This window comes from Ptychodera flava, chromosome 19 (assembly GCF_041260155.1).
Source record: "Ptychodera flava strain L36383 chromosome 19, AS_Pfla_20210202, whole genome shotgun sequence".
NCBI classification, from domain to species: Eukaryota; Metazoa; Hemichordata; class Enteropneusta; family Ptychoderidae; genus Ptychodera; species Ptychodera flava.
The window spans coordinates 10410607-10428624 of record NC_091946.1 but is presented as its reverse complement, the minus strand read 5'-3'; the positions used below and the strand labels follow the sequence as shown (position 1 = coordinate 10428624).

General features: G+C 38.1%; 2 protein-coding genes across 9 annotated transcripts in view; one reads left to right on the top strand and one right to left on the bottom strand.

Annotated features, from left to right (window-relative positions):
• The window catches only part of LOC139118527 (26S proteasome non-ATPase regulatory subunit 1-like), a 168025-nt gene that overhangs the window by 108417 nt on the left and 41590 nt on the right, over nucleotides 1-18018 (bottom strand). The window lies entirely within an intron of this gene.
• The window catches only part of LOC139118530 (5-hydroxytryptamine receptor 2A-like), an 86760-nt gene that overhangs the window by 63111 nt on the left and 5631 nt on the right, over nucleotides 1-18018 (top strand). For 6 of the 7 annotated variants that reach the window (XM_070681876.1, XM_070681873.1, XM_070681872.1 and 3 more), the window contains exon 2: nucleotides 6454-8285. In XM_070681876.1, the coding sequence (XP_070537977.1) occupies nucleotides 7907-8285 (379 nt within the window). In that variant the 5' untranslated portion in view covers nucleotides 6454-7906. Of the gene's footprint in view, nucleotides 1-224; nucleotides 302-6453; nucleotides 8286-18018 lie in introns of those variants that run through there. The other variant, XM_070681877.1, reaches the window with a different exon arrangement.

Below are 18018 nucleotides of genomic sequence, written 5' to 3'. Positions count from 1 at the left end.
ATCACTATATGTAAGTGAGTTGATGAAGTCTAAGTAAAATGTGTTATTCTTGAGAAAAATATACATTGTTGTTTACTACTGTTTTCCTTTACAAAAAGTTCCCACTTCTCATTGTGAGGATCACCTTCACAATGGAGAAAGTCTTTGCTTAAGTGTACCCATGGGCTACAATTAAACGAGGCTGGGCTTGTTGTACAAATCCTTTTTTTCCCACTGGAAACTCTACGTATGATCCAAATCAGAGAAGCACGCGTTGCAAAAAACAGGTCAACCTCTGACGGCTGTGAGGCAAACTTGAAAGGTATTTTTTCTAGTTTTCTCCACACACACACACACACACACACACACACACACACACACACACACAAACATGTATTTCTTTCATCAATGTTGTTTCATTTTAAGATTGGTGATGCCACTTCGGTATAACCGTAAACCCTAACCGTTCTGCCATAAGCATGCCTGTCTCCACCATAGAGAGGTTCACAACACAAGCAAGAACACCTGAGTGACGTTTTCCCAGTGTTTCACACAGTTTTCATTACAGTTTCCCTCTCTTCAGACTTTGCCATCAGTTTCCTCTCTACAAAAATTTCTCCAGGACTTGTGTCCCACTTGTAAATGTTTACATCAGATCATCCTTCAGAGAGTCAATGGGAAGTTTCAGATCACTGGCTGCACCATTGACGGGCAAAAAGCAAGGTCCAAGCCTCTCTGACAATTTTACGATTTCTACTTCAAGTTCAGTGGTAGCATTCATTGTCAGTCTGTCGCTATAACAGAGCTGCATGCTGGTGATTTATACAGTGCAATGAACTCCTAAGTGGTTTGAAGTTCTTTTTGAAAACTAACACATCAGCTATTGGTAAAGGTACGGTGAATAATATAGCAAATAAGCCTTGGTCTTGCCTAACTTGTTGACTTCCTTGTTTTTGGTAGTTTTCTCAGTTTTGACAAACTTGAAACAAGGGACTAACCCTCCAATGACGTAAATTGCGTGGTTCATCCAGAGGGTCAGATTAACGGTAATGAAAGGAAAGACCCTCACGAACGGTAATGAAAGGAAAGACCCTCACAAATACATGACAAATACCTTGTACATCATCTCTGTCGTCCAGCCAACCTTTTTTGTTTGTTTGTTACTTGTTTCCCTTCAAGGTAAAACTGTTTTATCACCCCCCCCCCTCCCCCTCAAGACACACACCAGTTTCTTCTTTCACTGCTGTCAATGGAGTGAATATATGAAAACAACCTGAGACTGGTACAGAATGACAATGTATGAACTCTATCAATGAAGTTTTTTTAAACTCTCTATCTCAACTCTGCAACTTTGGACAACAATGTTACACATAGATGGTGATATCTATGTCCACTGAATTACAAATATCTTTCCAATATTTTGGGAGAAGATACTCCATTATCAGATAGTAATTAGTGGTGGCCTATTGTCCTTATAGGCAGTAATTTGCGTGTCCACACAATGGTGAATCAGAAACTCTAATAGTTTCTGCTCCATAAATGATTGACGTAAATTGAGAAGGGTGTGCGTGTCCACAGCAAGATGTCACTGGTAAAGTGCCATAATTCACCAAATAGGGCAGTAATTAGACAGCTTCTAGGTCAGCCGAAGAGTACTATTTCCAGTGAAAGGCATACACCAGTTGGCAAATTCAACAAAAGTTTGTTGTGTTTCAAGGCCCATCTACTTGCGTGCGTGGTTAGAGGAGCTGTGGGCGTTTGGTCAATGGAGTGCAATTAGAGCATTCAGAGATTCCTTAACAAACTATTGTGATCTTCAATACAGCATTTAAGTCAATACCGCCGCTGTGAGTGAGACCCAGCCACTAGATTGTGCTCATACAGAAAGGTCAATATTGCCAATGGGGAAACAAGTTTCTTCACTTCTAAAATCTCTTCTTTTGTCAAAAAAAGTTAAATGTCTAATGCCTTATGTATAAGGATTATACTCAATCCTCAAAAAGTTACTTTTTTAGCCCTTTGGAAGGAGATTTCAGGTCATGAGGTTCACTTGAAGTTCAGCAAACCAGTTTCTCATCAGAGCATTTATATTAAGGTGCCTCCATTCTGACTGTTTTATTTTCCACTGAAGCAATTATTTTCAACAGTAAATCAAGAAGTTGGAAAGACTTACACAATGTATTGACGTAAAACTTAATTTGGGAACAGAAGGCTGTTGGCACACCTTTACATTCGCCTTTGCAAATTTTCCTTCACTTTCTTTCTTTCTCATCAGACTACAGCCCCAGGTGACTTCAATCTGGAGTAACCCGGCGTTGCATTGAGTTTATGAGGCTGTGATTTCTTTCACAGTGTTCAGTGAATCCACAAAACAGTCCAGATAGCAAAGGATCACACGCGAAGCATTTTCTGTCAGCACTGATTCGGAAGAGAGATCTGAATTTTTCAGACAGGGCCGTGACCAATGACCTCCGGGCGGTTGTCAAGGATAACGCAGGAATGTCGCAAATGCTTTTTTCAATGATTGCTGAATGTAGTCTCTGCTGACACATGTGGTAGCTAGACAAACCAAATGGTGATAGGAACTGGCATCAGTTGTAACGCTTCTGTTGAGAATCTGAAAGTGTTTGCCAAGATGTCGATTTTAAAAGACTTTTGTAAAAAAAAGGCATTATTAACAAATGTGTAGACATGAAGGCAGGTGCAGACAAAGTGTTGATAACTGTGTGGGTTTTTCAAAGTGCCAACCTCTTAAAGAAGAATTACTAAGGTTGTAAAAGTCGGGAAAGGAATGCACCAAATTGCTCAATAACATGCGGCCTCGGTAATGAAAGTGAACCTTGCCCAATATTTAATAAGCTTGAACCTGAAACAAATTGAAACGCGTGGCCGAAGACGTCGTGGCAGAAATATCCAATTTCCTAAAAAATACATCCTGCAGGCCTAAAAAGCTATTCAGCAGAGCTGGAATTTCAATATAGCTTTTAAATGATCCCCAGGGGATTGGATCGGAGGTAGGAACACGGTGACATGCCCACACGCCAACCCCTAGAACCTAATCGTGTGGACGAGATTGCTTATGTATGCCAGGTTGACACGCTGACTGATTGCTAGATCAAACTGTATTACTGTTAAGAGATTTTTAAGAGAATTGTCAGCAATCAGAGTATTATCTCATAAAAAATGCAGGAAATGAGTGGCTCTGACCCGCTATGAAGACTGGCACCTCATTTACTTCTTATTTCATGTCGGCCCTTATTTCTGTCAGTGCATCGGTGAGATAAAAACGCAATCCTTTTCCCTGTCCATGCCGGTGACAATGGCAATAATCAAGAAATTGATAAAAAAAAGACTGGATTGTGGCCTTAAGCAGATCACTTTATGCTAGATTGCTATTTATTAAAAGTAACCCCAGCTTTTATGACTATTGGTTGAGTCGGTGTAATGAAGCTGAGTTTATCATCGTCAAAGTCGGCAGCCCGTACTGAGAATCACCTCGACACCATAGTAAAAAGCAATTTAAACATGCCATTCAGTATGTGTTCTAATTGGGCAGCATGTGTCATGTGACCTGCACTCTCTAAGCCAATGAGAGTTGAGTGAGTGGAAAAACTGTAATACATGTGACATAGTGTCAATATCATATAGACTATGCTGACACAAATTGTTTGAACAAAATATGTACACAGAGTAAGCTTGAAGTTCACTGATCAATGAAAAAAAAATAATATGGTTGATTGTAGGAGAGCCCTGATATGCTGTGAATTAACTTCAAAAATAAAATCATGTGCAAAAATTTTATGGTACTCCCTGTGTGTTAATTCACACCCATTTTTACACTTTTTGAAAACAGGTATCAATATAAATCATACACAAAATACACAGTGTGTTAAAAGCTTTGAAAATTGGCAAATACTGTTATTAACTCTGTGTCAAAACATGCTCCTGTTCTTCATATCATTGTCATTCCATTGTTGACGATCAGAGAGCACACTTTCAAATATGCACAGACTCTGTGATATGTTCTCATTTCAACATGGCGTAATTTCATACAATTACACAAAGCATTACCACTATTTTACATTACACGATGTACGCAATACAGTCTTGATTTTTTAGAGATATCTTGATCAGCTTTTATATACCACACGAATACTTTTTTCCTATTGTGATCAAAAGGCCTACTTCAATTTGTCATTGATAGATTCTGACGATAGACCTCAAATCTACTGTTTTCTTTGAAAATGCTGATTTGCAAAGACTGACTTTTATGTCAAAAGGTGAGGAAACTTACAGATCTAAAAATAAGTATCAAAATTTTGGGTAGACTTGTCACATTCTACAACAAGAACCTTGGTTGTCTCCATGGTAACTGCCATGCAAGTAACAGCCTCGTAAATTGAACGCCATTAATTCTTATAAACTTGATAGCCGCCACGTAGCAAAGACAGCCGGCTACGAAACTGCCAAGGTTAAACGGCAAAACATCTATGTACAAATCGTATTTCATTCCAGACAAATCAAAGATGGCAATAATAGAATGTGTTACACTGGCAATTTGGCTAGACTGAGCAATTTCCTTCACTAACGATGTCACAGTAATGTTGGCAATCAGCTAACAAGAAATTAACAGGACTGGGGTACTGCCCCTATATTGAACATAATTTGTAGGTTACGCATGATGAAACCAATCTTCAATCTAGTTAACAGACTCTTACAAAGCTGATACACTCCACAGCCAAGTAAATATACGTTCATTCACAGCAAATTTCCTTGGCCAGCTCATCACAAGAATGAGCAAGGATTGTTACTACAGCTCTAGAATTTCAATGGAACTGCTTGACATTCCCAACCAATAACTGATAATTCATTACACCCAATGCATAAATTCTGCCAAAAATATTCCCAACAGCATGTGGCATGGCTGCTTAAAGCGGCACAAAAATGACAAATTAAATAAAAAATGACAACAAAATTGTCAGTCTTTCAGAAAATATGTATTAAAGTTGAATCTTCGTGCCAGACAATATGCCAGCTGGGTTTTTTCTAATGAAAGAAATGCTCTTCGGCAAGGACTGGTTGTGATTTCAGTTTCTAAGACTTGTTAACTTACATTCTGAAGTGCAATTTTTGCTATTGCTGGTTGTATAAATGAGTCTCCTGAAAATTGCTGTTTCACTATTAATCAGTGAGTGAGCACCCATGCATGTCGATATTAAATACTTGAAATATATGCACGGTAATTCTTTACCTAAATTGTTATTCTTCCCCCTAGAATACATCAAAGCTATTTCTTTTCATCCTAAGGCCAATCAAATTTATCTGATCATATCAAAATTTTGACCTAAAAAATTTGTGAGAGAATACATGGATGTATTTTTGGTATGGGTTTTGCATGCGTGAGAGTAGGTTTGAATGCCTGGAACTCACGGCTCTAAGTTGGGATGACCATTCTATGCTCTGTTTCACTGCAAAGGACACTAATCGTTTTGCACCGCTTAAAAATACACTGCAAAACATCCCGGTTAAGCGGAAAGCCCAAAAGCTCTAAACATCATCATCCGTGCTTACCTTTCTGTTCCATTTTAATGTAACTTCCCTGCTCCATTATGTAAGACAAATAATGCCGTGCGACACTTAGCAGATAAAGCCCCGTAAAAACTCACGGAATGGAAATTGTGGCCGTTTTACAACTTATTGGAAAGTTAAGTGACTGGTTCATCGGCCTATTCCTCTACCATAGACAGAAAAAAGTCTGCAAACACAAGATCAAGAGAGATCACTCTGAAATGTTTCTGCATACTTCAGTTGAATGTTTTCCATATGTACTTTTTGAAAACACCGTGGTTAAAATGTTAGGAATGGCACTTTTTATGGTTTCTCGGTGTTTGTTTTTGAAATGTCTTCACTTTTATGGTCCTGTGAGATACGGTCAGATGCGATCAGCAAAAACCAACCATACCGGCACAGTCATATCTCTCTGTTCTTTCCGCGTCAGACGTTCATCAAACAAGAAGGTTTAAAATCTGAAGTATTTGAGAGGCAAAGCCTCATGGAGGATAAATATGACAGATTTGACATATCAACTTTAACCACCTGAGTGATCATTGAAAATCAGTTCAGAGAGGTTTTAGTCACATATTTTCTGATATTATGAAGGAATCTGCCGCCTCAACTTTGCACAGAAAATCTTTCAAGACTTATTTTTTGAAAGATCCGAGCATGTGTTCCTTGGCTACTGACAGAATGAGCTAACATCTTTTTATTGCAGTGGCATAGAGTTGTCCCCAAGTGAGAGTTGAGTGAGTGAGGTGGACGGTTTGTGGGATTGCAACATACAAAATTGATTACACTGGGGGGTCGCAATGATATCACAGCGTTTGATGTGGCTGGTGATGCCGCCTCCAACAACTGCAGCACTTCATGATAGCTGGCCATCAAACCAATCTCAATATCTTGACTTTCTCCCCGCAGGTCACACGTGTGTCGCCTCTGACAGGTCATTTGAGGACAACTGAATGGTCTCTGAGCTGTGGAGATAACAAGGGTAAGACCAGCTGGTGCTAATACATGTTACACAAATAGTTACATGTTCAAGCCGACAAACAGCATTAAAACTTGTCCTACTCTGGTACAACCCAGTTAGAAGAACTGTTATCTAACTGTTTTCACTTTGCTGCTGATGGAGGAACAGATATAAAAGTTGACAAGACTCTGCCAAAAAAAGAAGACCGAGACTAAGATAGGAGACGGCATCACACAGGAAGTCGTATACTCCTGGAATGTGTATCTCCGGAAGTTGTGTGAATCTGGGAATATCTTTTCATGTGACAGAGATGGACAAATCCTTGGTGCGGGGAATACTGATGAGTGAGACGGGAACAGCCTTCTTGGAATGAAGATTGGGATGAGAATTCAGTGGGATTTCAGCTCATTTGGTAATAGGACTGATATAGACCTCTCATCTGAAAACCATTAGCAAACCGGATATTCCAGATCTTGATAACGGTTTCAATTGGAACAAAAAAGTTCTGACGACTGACAAGAGTGGGACCCTGCTATTGCATCAAACCTGGATTCTCAACCTGTTTTATAATTTGTAAAGTCGATTGGAGAATTACGTGATTTCTTCGATTGCCGTGTGTTGAATATTCATTTATCAAGCCGCTGGAAAGATTTGATGTCAGTGACGGCAAGAGAGACAGATATCCACAGTAGTGAAAATCACGACTGCTGCTGATTCCGAGTGTGATTCTGATATACACAGTGTGACCAAATGAGATAAATTCGCACACTGTGATCAAACGTGTTACCACAAAGTCAGCTGTGTGTGTATAGAGTGGTCTCCTAAATAACTTCTGCATGTATTGTTTTGGAAAATTGCCACAGGCATGAGATGTAAGGCCACTGGATGATTGGAACCTTTGTATTCAACTCCTGATAAATGCTACATTCTACGCTGTAGCTGCAAATTCAAGTTCTCTGTTTGCGATTTGTTGCTAATTGGAAACCTTGCTGGAAAGGGAAATTTGTCACACTGTGATAGCCAAAGTGGTTGGCAGAGAAGCAAAAAGAGGCCAGAGCACTCGATTATTGAAAGTGGTTGAAAATATACATAGGAGAACATAGGAGATAGAATTTATCAACTGTTTATGTTGTTCAAAAGATTGGATCTAGTTTTGCACATTTTGTTACACAGTGTGCTAGGAATTTGATGAATTTCAGTTCCGGGATTTGTGTGTTATCAAGCACGACGTCTTGGCAACCATAATCACATGCAGGTTGCTCACCCTATCATACACACTGCCTCTGGAGAAGTTTGAAGCGTAGGCTAAACACCAATTGAGCGGAAAATAACCGGTCCTCTTGAACTTTGCATATAATTATCCTGCCAAGAATACGGTAAACCACAGCGCCAAGCTCAAACATGGATATAATCGCAGAAACCACTAGTCATAGTATGATGACCACAAATGTGACCTCGGCCCTCATGGATAGAGACTCCAGCCGGGCTTATGGAATTGTCACGGTTACTGTAAACATGGATTTTACATCAGTCGGCGGTAATGAGACTAACACGAGCATTGACGATGCGCCTCTGTCAGAATCGGAGAACAACTGGCCCGCATTATTCCTAGTGATTGTGATCTTATGCACAGTAATGGGCAATGTATTGGTGTGTTTGGCTATTATGACGGATAAAAAACTCCAGAGTATTACTAATTACTTTTTGATGTCGCTGGCCGTTGCCGATCTCATGGTGTCCTTGCTTGTTATGCCGTTTGGAATCATCGTGGAGTTTGCTGGTAAGTCCATTGCTTTTTATTTTTTTTTCCCCTCTACACACATTCCTGTTTCCCTTTACTTTCTTGTTTCCCTTTTACTTGTAGTGAAGAAAAAAAGTGCTATCTTGTCTGAATGTCAATAACTCCCAGAATGCAGTGCACTGAGCTGAGTTGGCAGACAACGATTCCCGCCTGTTTCCAGCCCCTGTAGTTTCATTTTAATGGATTTAATATCACTGGCGTTCAACGACGTGGCTCTCATCTCAAAAACAATACCCCTTTAATATATCATGTGGTCAATTTAGCGTGATACTCAAAAGTCTATTACGGATTGTGGATTGATATGAAAATTAACCATATGTGTAACTTGTCTACTTTGATTGTGCTCATCATTCTGCACAATTCCCTTAATTACTCGCAGGTAAAATACTGAATTGAAACTGGTATTAGCGATGATTTGTAAGCCATTATCAAACAATCTTTTCTTAATTGGAATTCCACATTTCAATATTTTGTCTGATTTCATTTCAATCGCGCTGTAATACGGGGAGTAAATATTCAGAACGGGCACTCCCTCGGGACCAAGTGAATGCGTAGAGTAAAAATGCACACTCTCAGGGGAGTTTAGGATTTCTACAGTGAAAGAATGAGCTAGTCTGAAAGTGGAATTATGAATATCTGGCAGGGACTTTAAACAGAAACTGCGATTTACACTATTACATGTAGGCTTTGCAGAATTGACTTGTTTTTATGTTACTTCAGAGTTTACTGATCAGATGGCCAGTATATAGAGACACTGTACTTTTGGAACAGTTTCTTCACTCAAGAAATGTTCGGTAGAGAGTCTTTTTCACCAGACTTAGTATATGAGATATAGATACCATTTCTATGTCAATATTAATCTAAAGAATGGACCTGTGATTACTGGTTGAAATGCTTTGCAAATTTACCCTTCCAAGGCGCAATAATCTTTGCCTGCAGTACTTATGAAAGCACTGCGTAATATTACCACCATGCCCAGTTTGTCTTTTTTTTTCAATATTTAGAAATTTCTGAAATAACAATGAAGTGTTCTGGTATAGATCCGATTTCATCCTAGATCAGGCAGAATGTATGCTTGCTATCTGACTCCCAGAAGAGCATGCTTTCATTTTTTTTTTTTTTTTTTTTTTGACACTTACACATGATTGAAATGAGTGTAAATGTAAATAGAGTCGCAATTCAGAAAAGCTGTTTGGCATTATTCCCAATCACCGTGCGGTACTAAAGGGAGTTGACAACATGGAAGTAATCCATACAATAATGCCACTACTTAGCAAAAATCTTTGATTTCCCATGATGGCAAGAATGCTAGATGATACAAGTTCAGTCCTGGTATACTCTCACCTTTAATAGGAGGGCAATGCAAAATCAACTTGTATTCTTACCAACCCTTGACACACACTTCATCACATTTTTTACCAAAGAGGACTGCATAGTTAATCCGTAGTGATGTCTGCACCCCCTCTCGGAATGGACAGAACAAACTCAATGAGCATTGTTGCTTCTGCCATTCAGGGAAAACATGACTGATACTTCTGTATTTTCTAAGCAAAGAACCATCAGGAAATATATATTCAATATCTCCTGTACTATCCATTCTCCAGGATTTCAGACATTGGGCGGAAACACAAAAACACATGCACACTTTGGAGATGTAGGGGCAAAGCAGCTAGTGCTGTGCCACTGAGTTCAGTAGCACAATATAAATTCTGACAGCAGAGGTAGCCGATGAATCAGATGTCCCACTTCTTCCGGGCTATAGGGAACTATTCGTGTGAATACTGTGCCACTGGCAGTGCCATGACTTAGAGATAGCCGAAGTAGATGAGTATCTCACGCCCCCAGCCACAGATTTCAAAATCACAGGACGCTTTCTGTGGCATGCCTTGACCCTTTTCATATCCTGTATGTGCATTTTATCACACACCATGTAATAGCTCTTTTGTTATCGTTTTTATCTGGCAACTGCAGTTTGATCTATGATAGGATTACACTGTGAGGTCTAGGCCGTTTCACACATAACAATAATGAAATAATATGTGAAAGATGGAAAACCGTAAAATTTTGGATTTCCTAAGACATCGAAGAATTAAGTTTCACAAACTAAATTCTTCATGGCCTTACAGGTCCTAATATCACAATGATTCAAATGACAGTGTTTTGAAAAGCTCAGCTTGAATATGATGCAGGAAGCCCCATGGAGCAGAAATATATATGCCACTATTTGAAAACTAAAATTCATTCAAGTGACACAATAAATGGCAAAAAAATACTTGATTTGACTTTGGAAAAATCATTCCATACTTCTCGACAGGATTTTCATAAAACCTTGCAAATTCACCGGTGCCTCTTAAAAGGGTTTTGTTGAAATCAAAAATATCCTGAGTATTAAAGTTGTGCACACACTCACAGATAACTTGACAGTCAATGCATAATGATGGGTAAAACTCCATTACTTTGGTACAATTTCAGATGGCTATCAGGGATGCCTCCATTTCTGAGCGGGTCTTTTTATTGATTTATTAATGATCTGCAGAGGATAAGATCAAAGCCCAGCTGGCTGACCAATATTAAATTTCTGAGTGGATACTTTTAATAGAGTATGTGCCAAGATCGGTGCTCTCTGGTTGGTTCATACAGAGTTCACATCTTTGCACAATCAACTGAGCATACGATCTTAGAAGTGTTAAGAGGCATTTAAACTCACAGTGTGATTTCTAATATTATCTTTCTCTACTACAGTTCATAGCTGTAAAGTAGCACAATGTTCACTGTCAAAGTTACAAAATGATGACATCACAAGTCATGGTGTGTTACTTGTAACATGTTAGAAAATATGTTTTTTGTGATTATCCAGGTCATAACACTTACATGTACATAAAGCATTTAATCAGTGTCAATGGTTTCAGAATATCTACTTATGCTGTTACAAATTAGCAACTTCACACTTACAATTGTACACACTATCCATTTGAAAGGTTTCAAAAGATTTATTTTTAATGATACAATGTTACAAATTAGTGACTTCAGACTCAAATTGTTACATATCCATTTGAAAGGTTTCAAAGTATCTTATTATATTATATCTGTTACAAATTAGCAACTTCTTGCTCAGAATGTTACATAATATCCATTTGAAATGTTTCAAAGTATCTATTTTTATTATTCACTGTTAAAATAGGTAACTCCAGGCTAACAATTGTTACATATCCATTTGAAAGGTTTCAAAGTATATTATACACTGTTACAAATTAGCAATTTCATGCTAAGAATTGTCACATAATATCAATTTGAAAGGTTTCAAAGTATCTAGTTTTATTATACACTGTTACAAATTAGTAACTTCAGGATCACAATTGTTACCTATCAATTTGAAAGGTTTCAAAGTGTCTTATTATATTGTACACTGTTACAAATTTAGTAAGTTCACACTCAGGGTTGTTATAATGCAATATTCATCTGAAAGGTTTCAAAGGGTGGGGATTTGGCCAAGTGGTTTTCACTCTGATGTTTTCGCCAGGTGACTTGGTGCCACACATTCTGAGTTTGAATCCGATTGAACATCTACTGAGTTACATTTTACAGAGTTACAAATTAGCAATTTCAGACAATTTTACTCTCAAAATAGATACATGTTATCCATTTAACATTGAAATTGTCACCATGAATTTTTTGTTGCAAACCATCACCTCTCAAGTTGTTGCTAATTTCCTCACCTTGGATAAAATAGATACACTGAAAAGAGAGAGCACTATCTAAGTAATTTTGCTAGATTTGTCTTCAGATAAACTCATGCACATTTGTTAGATATTGCAAGTGTGTGAATGGATGGGTTAAAGTCAAAGATGTGTGACACAGCTGGGCTATTTGCAAGCTGGATAAAGTGCTTGACAAGACAAATGACTTAACACATGAGGGAACCCTGTTGAGGTGCATTTTGAATCGTTATTACATTTTCCTTTGAAACTACCCTAGGAGATATGTCTTGGTATTCTTCAGTGTGCTCCATTAGGTTATAGGAAGAGATGGTCACAAAGAGAATATACATTTTTTTAAATCTGTTTCAAAAGATTTGACCTTTTTTGGAATAGACTGAGTGTTCACATTCTTTTCTGTAATTCAACATTATTCCTGTTTTTCAAGTTCAGCTGAATATATTTTTGCAAAAGCATTGAGGCTCAGACAGTTTTTTGAAAAATGTTCATTTCACGTTTCTGTCCATTTTTACCATCCAAACCCCCCTTTACTAGGCAAATGTAATGGTCCACCCCTTATGAAGATAAATCTCTTGGTCGGCAACTTCAATCAGGGGCACCGTTCCGTCGTGTGTGATAGCAAACAATATGTTTGATAAGGCAGTAATGAGACAGTATACACCTTTAAGGCATAGTATTAAAAGCAAGCCAACAACAGCGTCATGGTAAAACAAGTGGGAAAATACACAGCCACACCACATTGAATTCTCCAACTAAATTACTTTTTACGCAAGACATTTTGACAACGCAATCTAATTTATCTCCATTCCTCTCGAAAAAAATAAAATATTCAACAGCAATGCTGATGAAATGTCAGTGAAAGCTTCGTCGGTAATAAGACTGTGACAGCCATGAGTAATATAACCCGAGAGTTCGGACAGTTAGGTTACCATGGGGCATGGTAAAAATAAATCAGTATCATCAACATTATTCTTCTACATTTTTCATTCTCTGAAAAGCATTATTTCTTATTAATAATTTCAGATATTTTCAATGTATAAGTGCCGATTTGAATTCACTCTGAACAAGCCAATGAGTACACAAACTGGTTTTTCTGACCCAACAGTGATGTCACAAAGAGTTCACTGCAATAAATATTTGGTCTGAATAGTGAGTTATTATAAAGCTTTGTTGCTTTGAGTAGTTCCCCTTCCCGCAGCAGTAGTGTCTGTTTTACACAGAGTATAAAAACATAGCTACCCAGTGCACTGGTTTTGTCACACTCTTTATGGTGAATTTGGATTCAGGTAGAGTTACACACACCCTGCAGCTGCTGAAAGTGTGATTACAGACAAAGACGCAGAAGTCGGTTTCTTTAAACAGCGCCTATGAAACAGCATGTATGCTTTAACCCTAGGCTTCTATCAGGATATACTATACTCATTGCAAGCTTCACTTAGAAATGGTACACTTTCATCCTGCCACCCTGCAACTTCATTGTACACATTTCCCATCAGCGCATGCACCGAAAATAACAGGGCAGGGTGCAACCAAAAGTTTGGCAGTGAGAGGGGTTCCATTATTTCAGGGAGGGATTTCAACTGCATGTGTTGTGAGACGCTGAAACCCTTTGATACAGTTGTGACTTTTCAACCACGTGAAACGCATATTGGCACATATTATTGACCATTCCTCATCATTACCTGAGACATCCATATCAATTTCAGAACTGCTAATCAACGGCATTACGGATGTGATGCTCTTCTTGAACCCACCCTTTTTGCTACTTCCCACATCTTCTGGTGAAAGGTCTGAAATGCATCAGCCCTCCTTTAATCTTTGGCTCTCCTTCTTTCGAAAGGCAAAAAAAAAATCTGCTGTTAGAGTTATCTCTTCTCAATATCTTCCCTGAAACTCATCTCCCACACAAATGAATGATTATCAAGTCAAAGATATTCCAGGCAATTGCAACAACCCATCTACACATGCTTAATTGATACATCTAGCCAACAGAAACTAGTAATGGGGAGCAAGAAATTTCCAAACTGCCCAATTAAAGTTTCACAACGACAGCTAGTGATAAGAACCAAATTGACAGCCTGTGATCTGAGAGAATTAAAGTCAAACTCCGGATGATTTGAATTTCAAAAAAAAATCTCAGATTTGACCACCGGCTGGCACTGTTATGAATAGTGGATGAGTTCAGAAGCGGCCGAATTGGGACGTGTTGAGTTTGTAATCAGCATATAGAGTCTTTTAAGAATTAAGTGAGAAGCAAACGATTCCCAGTAGTCAGTTGCCTCTGTGATTACTGTAGATTAAAAGATCATCCATACAGAGTGCATTAATTGCCTGCAAAGGCAAGCCCAGCTCTCTTGTTACACACTATCTATGCGAAAATCATGAACTGATTTCCACGATGGCTACAACATCAGAATACAAATGCCATTCCCCAGTTAAGTCCACGCACTCCTTCCTGCATGGTTTGCAAATCACCTAATAAGACATCGCTAATTCAATTCTGGACTTGACAGAACATGAAGAGACTTTACAGTCTTGCTTTTCTTCATCAATGACAATTTTTTTTTGAGATGGATGTGTGTATAGCAGTTGTAGGAACTTTGTGTTTAGACACTGGATTAGAAACTTCAAAAAGCTATAGTGAGCAGAAAGGGCTTGAGATGTCTGAGAGTAGTGTTGTCTCTTTTAACAGGCAATATTTCTGTCAATTTTCAATGAGAGATTTGTCTGCGCTTACTGTTGGTTTGATGATCTCAAGCCGGATGATCATTCAGTGAAACTTCTACTTTCCAACTGTGAACAGAGCTAAACACAATATCTACAGTGAATAATCTCCGCAACCTTTCGAATAAAAGAGCATTTCAGCAGCACCTCTACAATGTGAACACCAAGAAAATCCATTTGAATACGCTCTAAGTCCAATTAAGTAGAGTGTAGATGGGCCTGACGTACACAGTTATTACAGACGAAAGTGAGATTTACGTCTGTCCGGGTTTATTTGGACATTAATTGAGAAAGGCTTGTTAGACGCATGCCATTAGACCGCGACTCAATATCCATTGGCAAGCCATTCGACAGCACAAAAGTGATGGCTGACAGGGAACTTCATCCCAAATTCTGAGTTATACGTCTTACACAGTAGCACATAGGTGTAGATAGAATCTGTTTCCCTACCAGTGACGCAACTGTATAAACTTGCAATTTGACAAATTGGACCCCACTATGGAAAACTCTATCTTTTGAGATAGTTCTGATGACTAGTTCCTCTTGTACTGATCATGAAGTCATGCTTTGATTTCAGAGAGTGAAGCTAATCAGTACCAAATGTTAATTTTAAGAATGCTAAAAATCTTTCTCTAGCTCGACTAATCTCCGACAAGCTGTTTTGCAAGTCTTGAGACATAGATTGTTTTGACTGGAATATCCTTGAAAAACTCAACAGAATAATATTTTCGCTATTTCTTGAAGGCTGTGAATTTCACCGATGTTTTACAGTGAAATTTTGATCAGGCCAAATAATTTTCCAAGTCACTGGCCGACCAATTACAAACAGTATTATAGATAAATTAGTTGCCTGTAAATTATGCAACAATGGTTGCCTTTTAAATGCTCTTTAGAATATTAGAAAAAACTTCCCTGAACTTCATGTACTTATTAAAGGTATCTTTTTCTGAATTTATCATCCACAAATTACAAAGTGCTGTCAAGGCATTTCAAATTGAGGTATTTTTGTATCAATTCCCATCAGAATTTTTGTCATCTGCTGAGCAGAAAGGAAACTAGAAAAGCTATAGAAGGTAGGTCTGCAAATGATCAATGAATAAAAATGGAAATACCACTTGTTGTAAGTTTGTTGAAATTTTTTTCCCTCCTGCCTGTAGCCAAAAAGAAATCAGCAAACGCTCATGACAGGAAGTTAGCAATCAATGCAAAATACCGCTACTTCACCCAGCTAGTCTCTCTACTTTAATGAACTGTGATTGCATAGTGAACTTCAGCATTTCCTTGGCCACTGAGAGAAACAAAACAGGAGGACAAGGCAGGCAATCTGCGTTAAGCGAGGATTTTCAAATTTCTGATAGCCATACCAGATTAGGGAAAGTGCCAACAATCAGTTCTGGGAAATCAGCCCACAGCGGGGTATCCACACGTAACATGTGACAACATATTGATGATGAGGCGGCGATGGTCGCCATGGCAACAAGCAAGCTTTCAAGGTTTGGAGATGATAAACGTGCTTTGTTCCAAAATGATGGTACAGTCGAAGCAGGATTTGATTTTGTTTTTGAGGCCCCAGGCAATGATGGTTGCTGATCGCTTCACTGTTTTGACTTGTATCATCTGTGTCTTTTGCTGGACAAAAATGATGGAGCATTTTGACCAACAAGGCATCAATTTTTGCTCTATGCTCTGATTTCCCAAAAGACGACTGAAAAACTGCTCTTTGAATGTCAGCAAACAACACAACACTCAGGACGGCAAAACCAGGATTTACACTCTATCAATTTCAAGGAAAACTGCAACAAATTCGATATACAAACTAACTCTGTTCCACCCTATTAACAAAATTAATTAAATTTTTCTGCTAGTTTACTAATTGGAAATGCACATGTTGCGCCATTTTAAACTCACTCCTGTAATAAAGAAAAATAATTTCAAACGAAACCAAGCACTTATTTGCCTTTGGAATTTGTGCGGCAAAATTAAGAGCGGAAATTAAGGTGTTTGATATGCAATGAAGCATTACTTGAAAATATGAGAGAAAAGCGTTTAAACAAACTCACCAAACCAGTCATGAATTACATATCTTTATTTACTATGTATATTATTTCAAATTAATAGTATAAATTTCTCACATAATCAAACACTCTGATTTTTCGAAAATTCACTACCAAAGAGCACTAATGCTGTTGGCTTTATTATTAGAAATACTAAAATTGCATCATAACTTCCACTTTTTTGTGGTATTTTCAAATATCTTTGATAGACGGACAGCATGTTTTTTCAGAGCAAGCAATAATTAAACATTGTTCGCTTTATCGTCTTCTTCTGATTTCTGTGAAGAAGACCATCACAATGGCCTTGTAGTTTTAAGTCTAGCACTAGCCAGTTATGGAAGAATAGATGTTTATCTTCTCAGAAACTTTCTTTATCTTCTACAATTACATCAGATTCTTCCAAAGTTATTATGTCATTACCACCATAACTGTAATTTCAACTGAGATCAAAACTGATGATGCCTATTGCCATGACCTCGGTATTCATGTCACTGATCGGAATAAATACTAGACGAGTGAAAAAAAATTGCGATAGTTTTGGGTTTGTGATCGCCATGGTAATCACTTTCCCCATGCAAATCATTCTGATTGGAAGTCGGGTTGGTGAAGTACCATTGCAACTCCTGATTGTCTTCCTCAATCTCGTTTCAATTGCCGTGTTTTTAATAAACGTAAAACATGCCTCCGTAAGCGCTCGTTGAGACTGCAGCATCAGCGGATTGACTCAGCACTAGAGGAGATAGCCCAGTTCATTAGGCATAAAGAAAACTGATGGTGATCATCAATGCAACCCACGCAGCAGCAAACATCCCTTGCGATGTGAAAAGGATTCTCACCATCAGTCAACCTATGACACCAGTCCTTCTTGATCATGGTTTTTTTGAACTGTGACCCCAATATCTCAAATATTATAACTCTTTATTAGCACATTAGTTAGGTATTCAACACGATTGATCCTTTTCAAATACTGTTCGATAAAAATGTGCATGAAGTTTTATTTTTCTCATCTCACTATCTTCTGATCATCAAATCTTCCGATGAATATATTAATCCTTTGGATGCTAAAGTCAATTTTTGTCTCCTTTATAAATATAACCTAGCCAATTTTTGTCAGAGCCAGACAATTTTTTTTCAGATTTCCCCAAAATTTTGATCAAAAATAGTAGCCCATGAAAAGTGCTGTTATTGAGGTCCAACATTATCAAAAAGATAACAGAA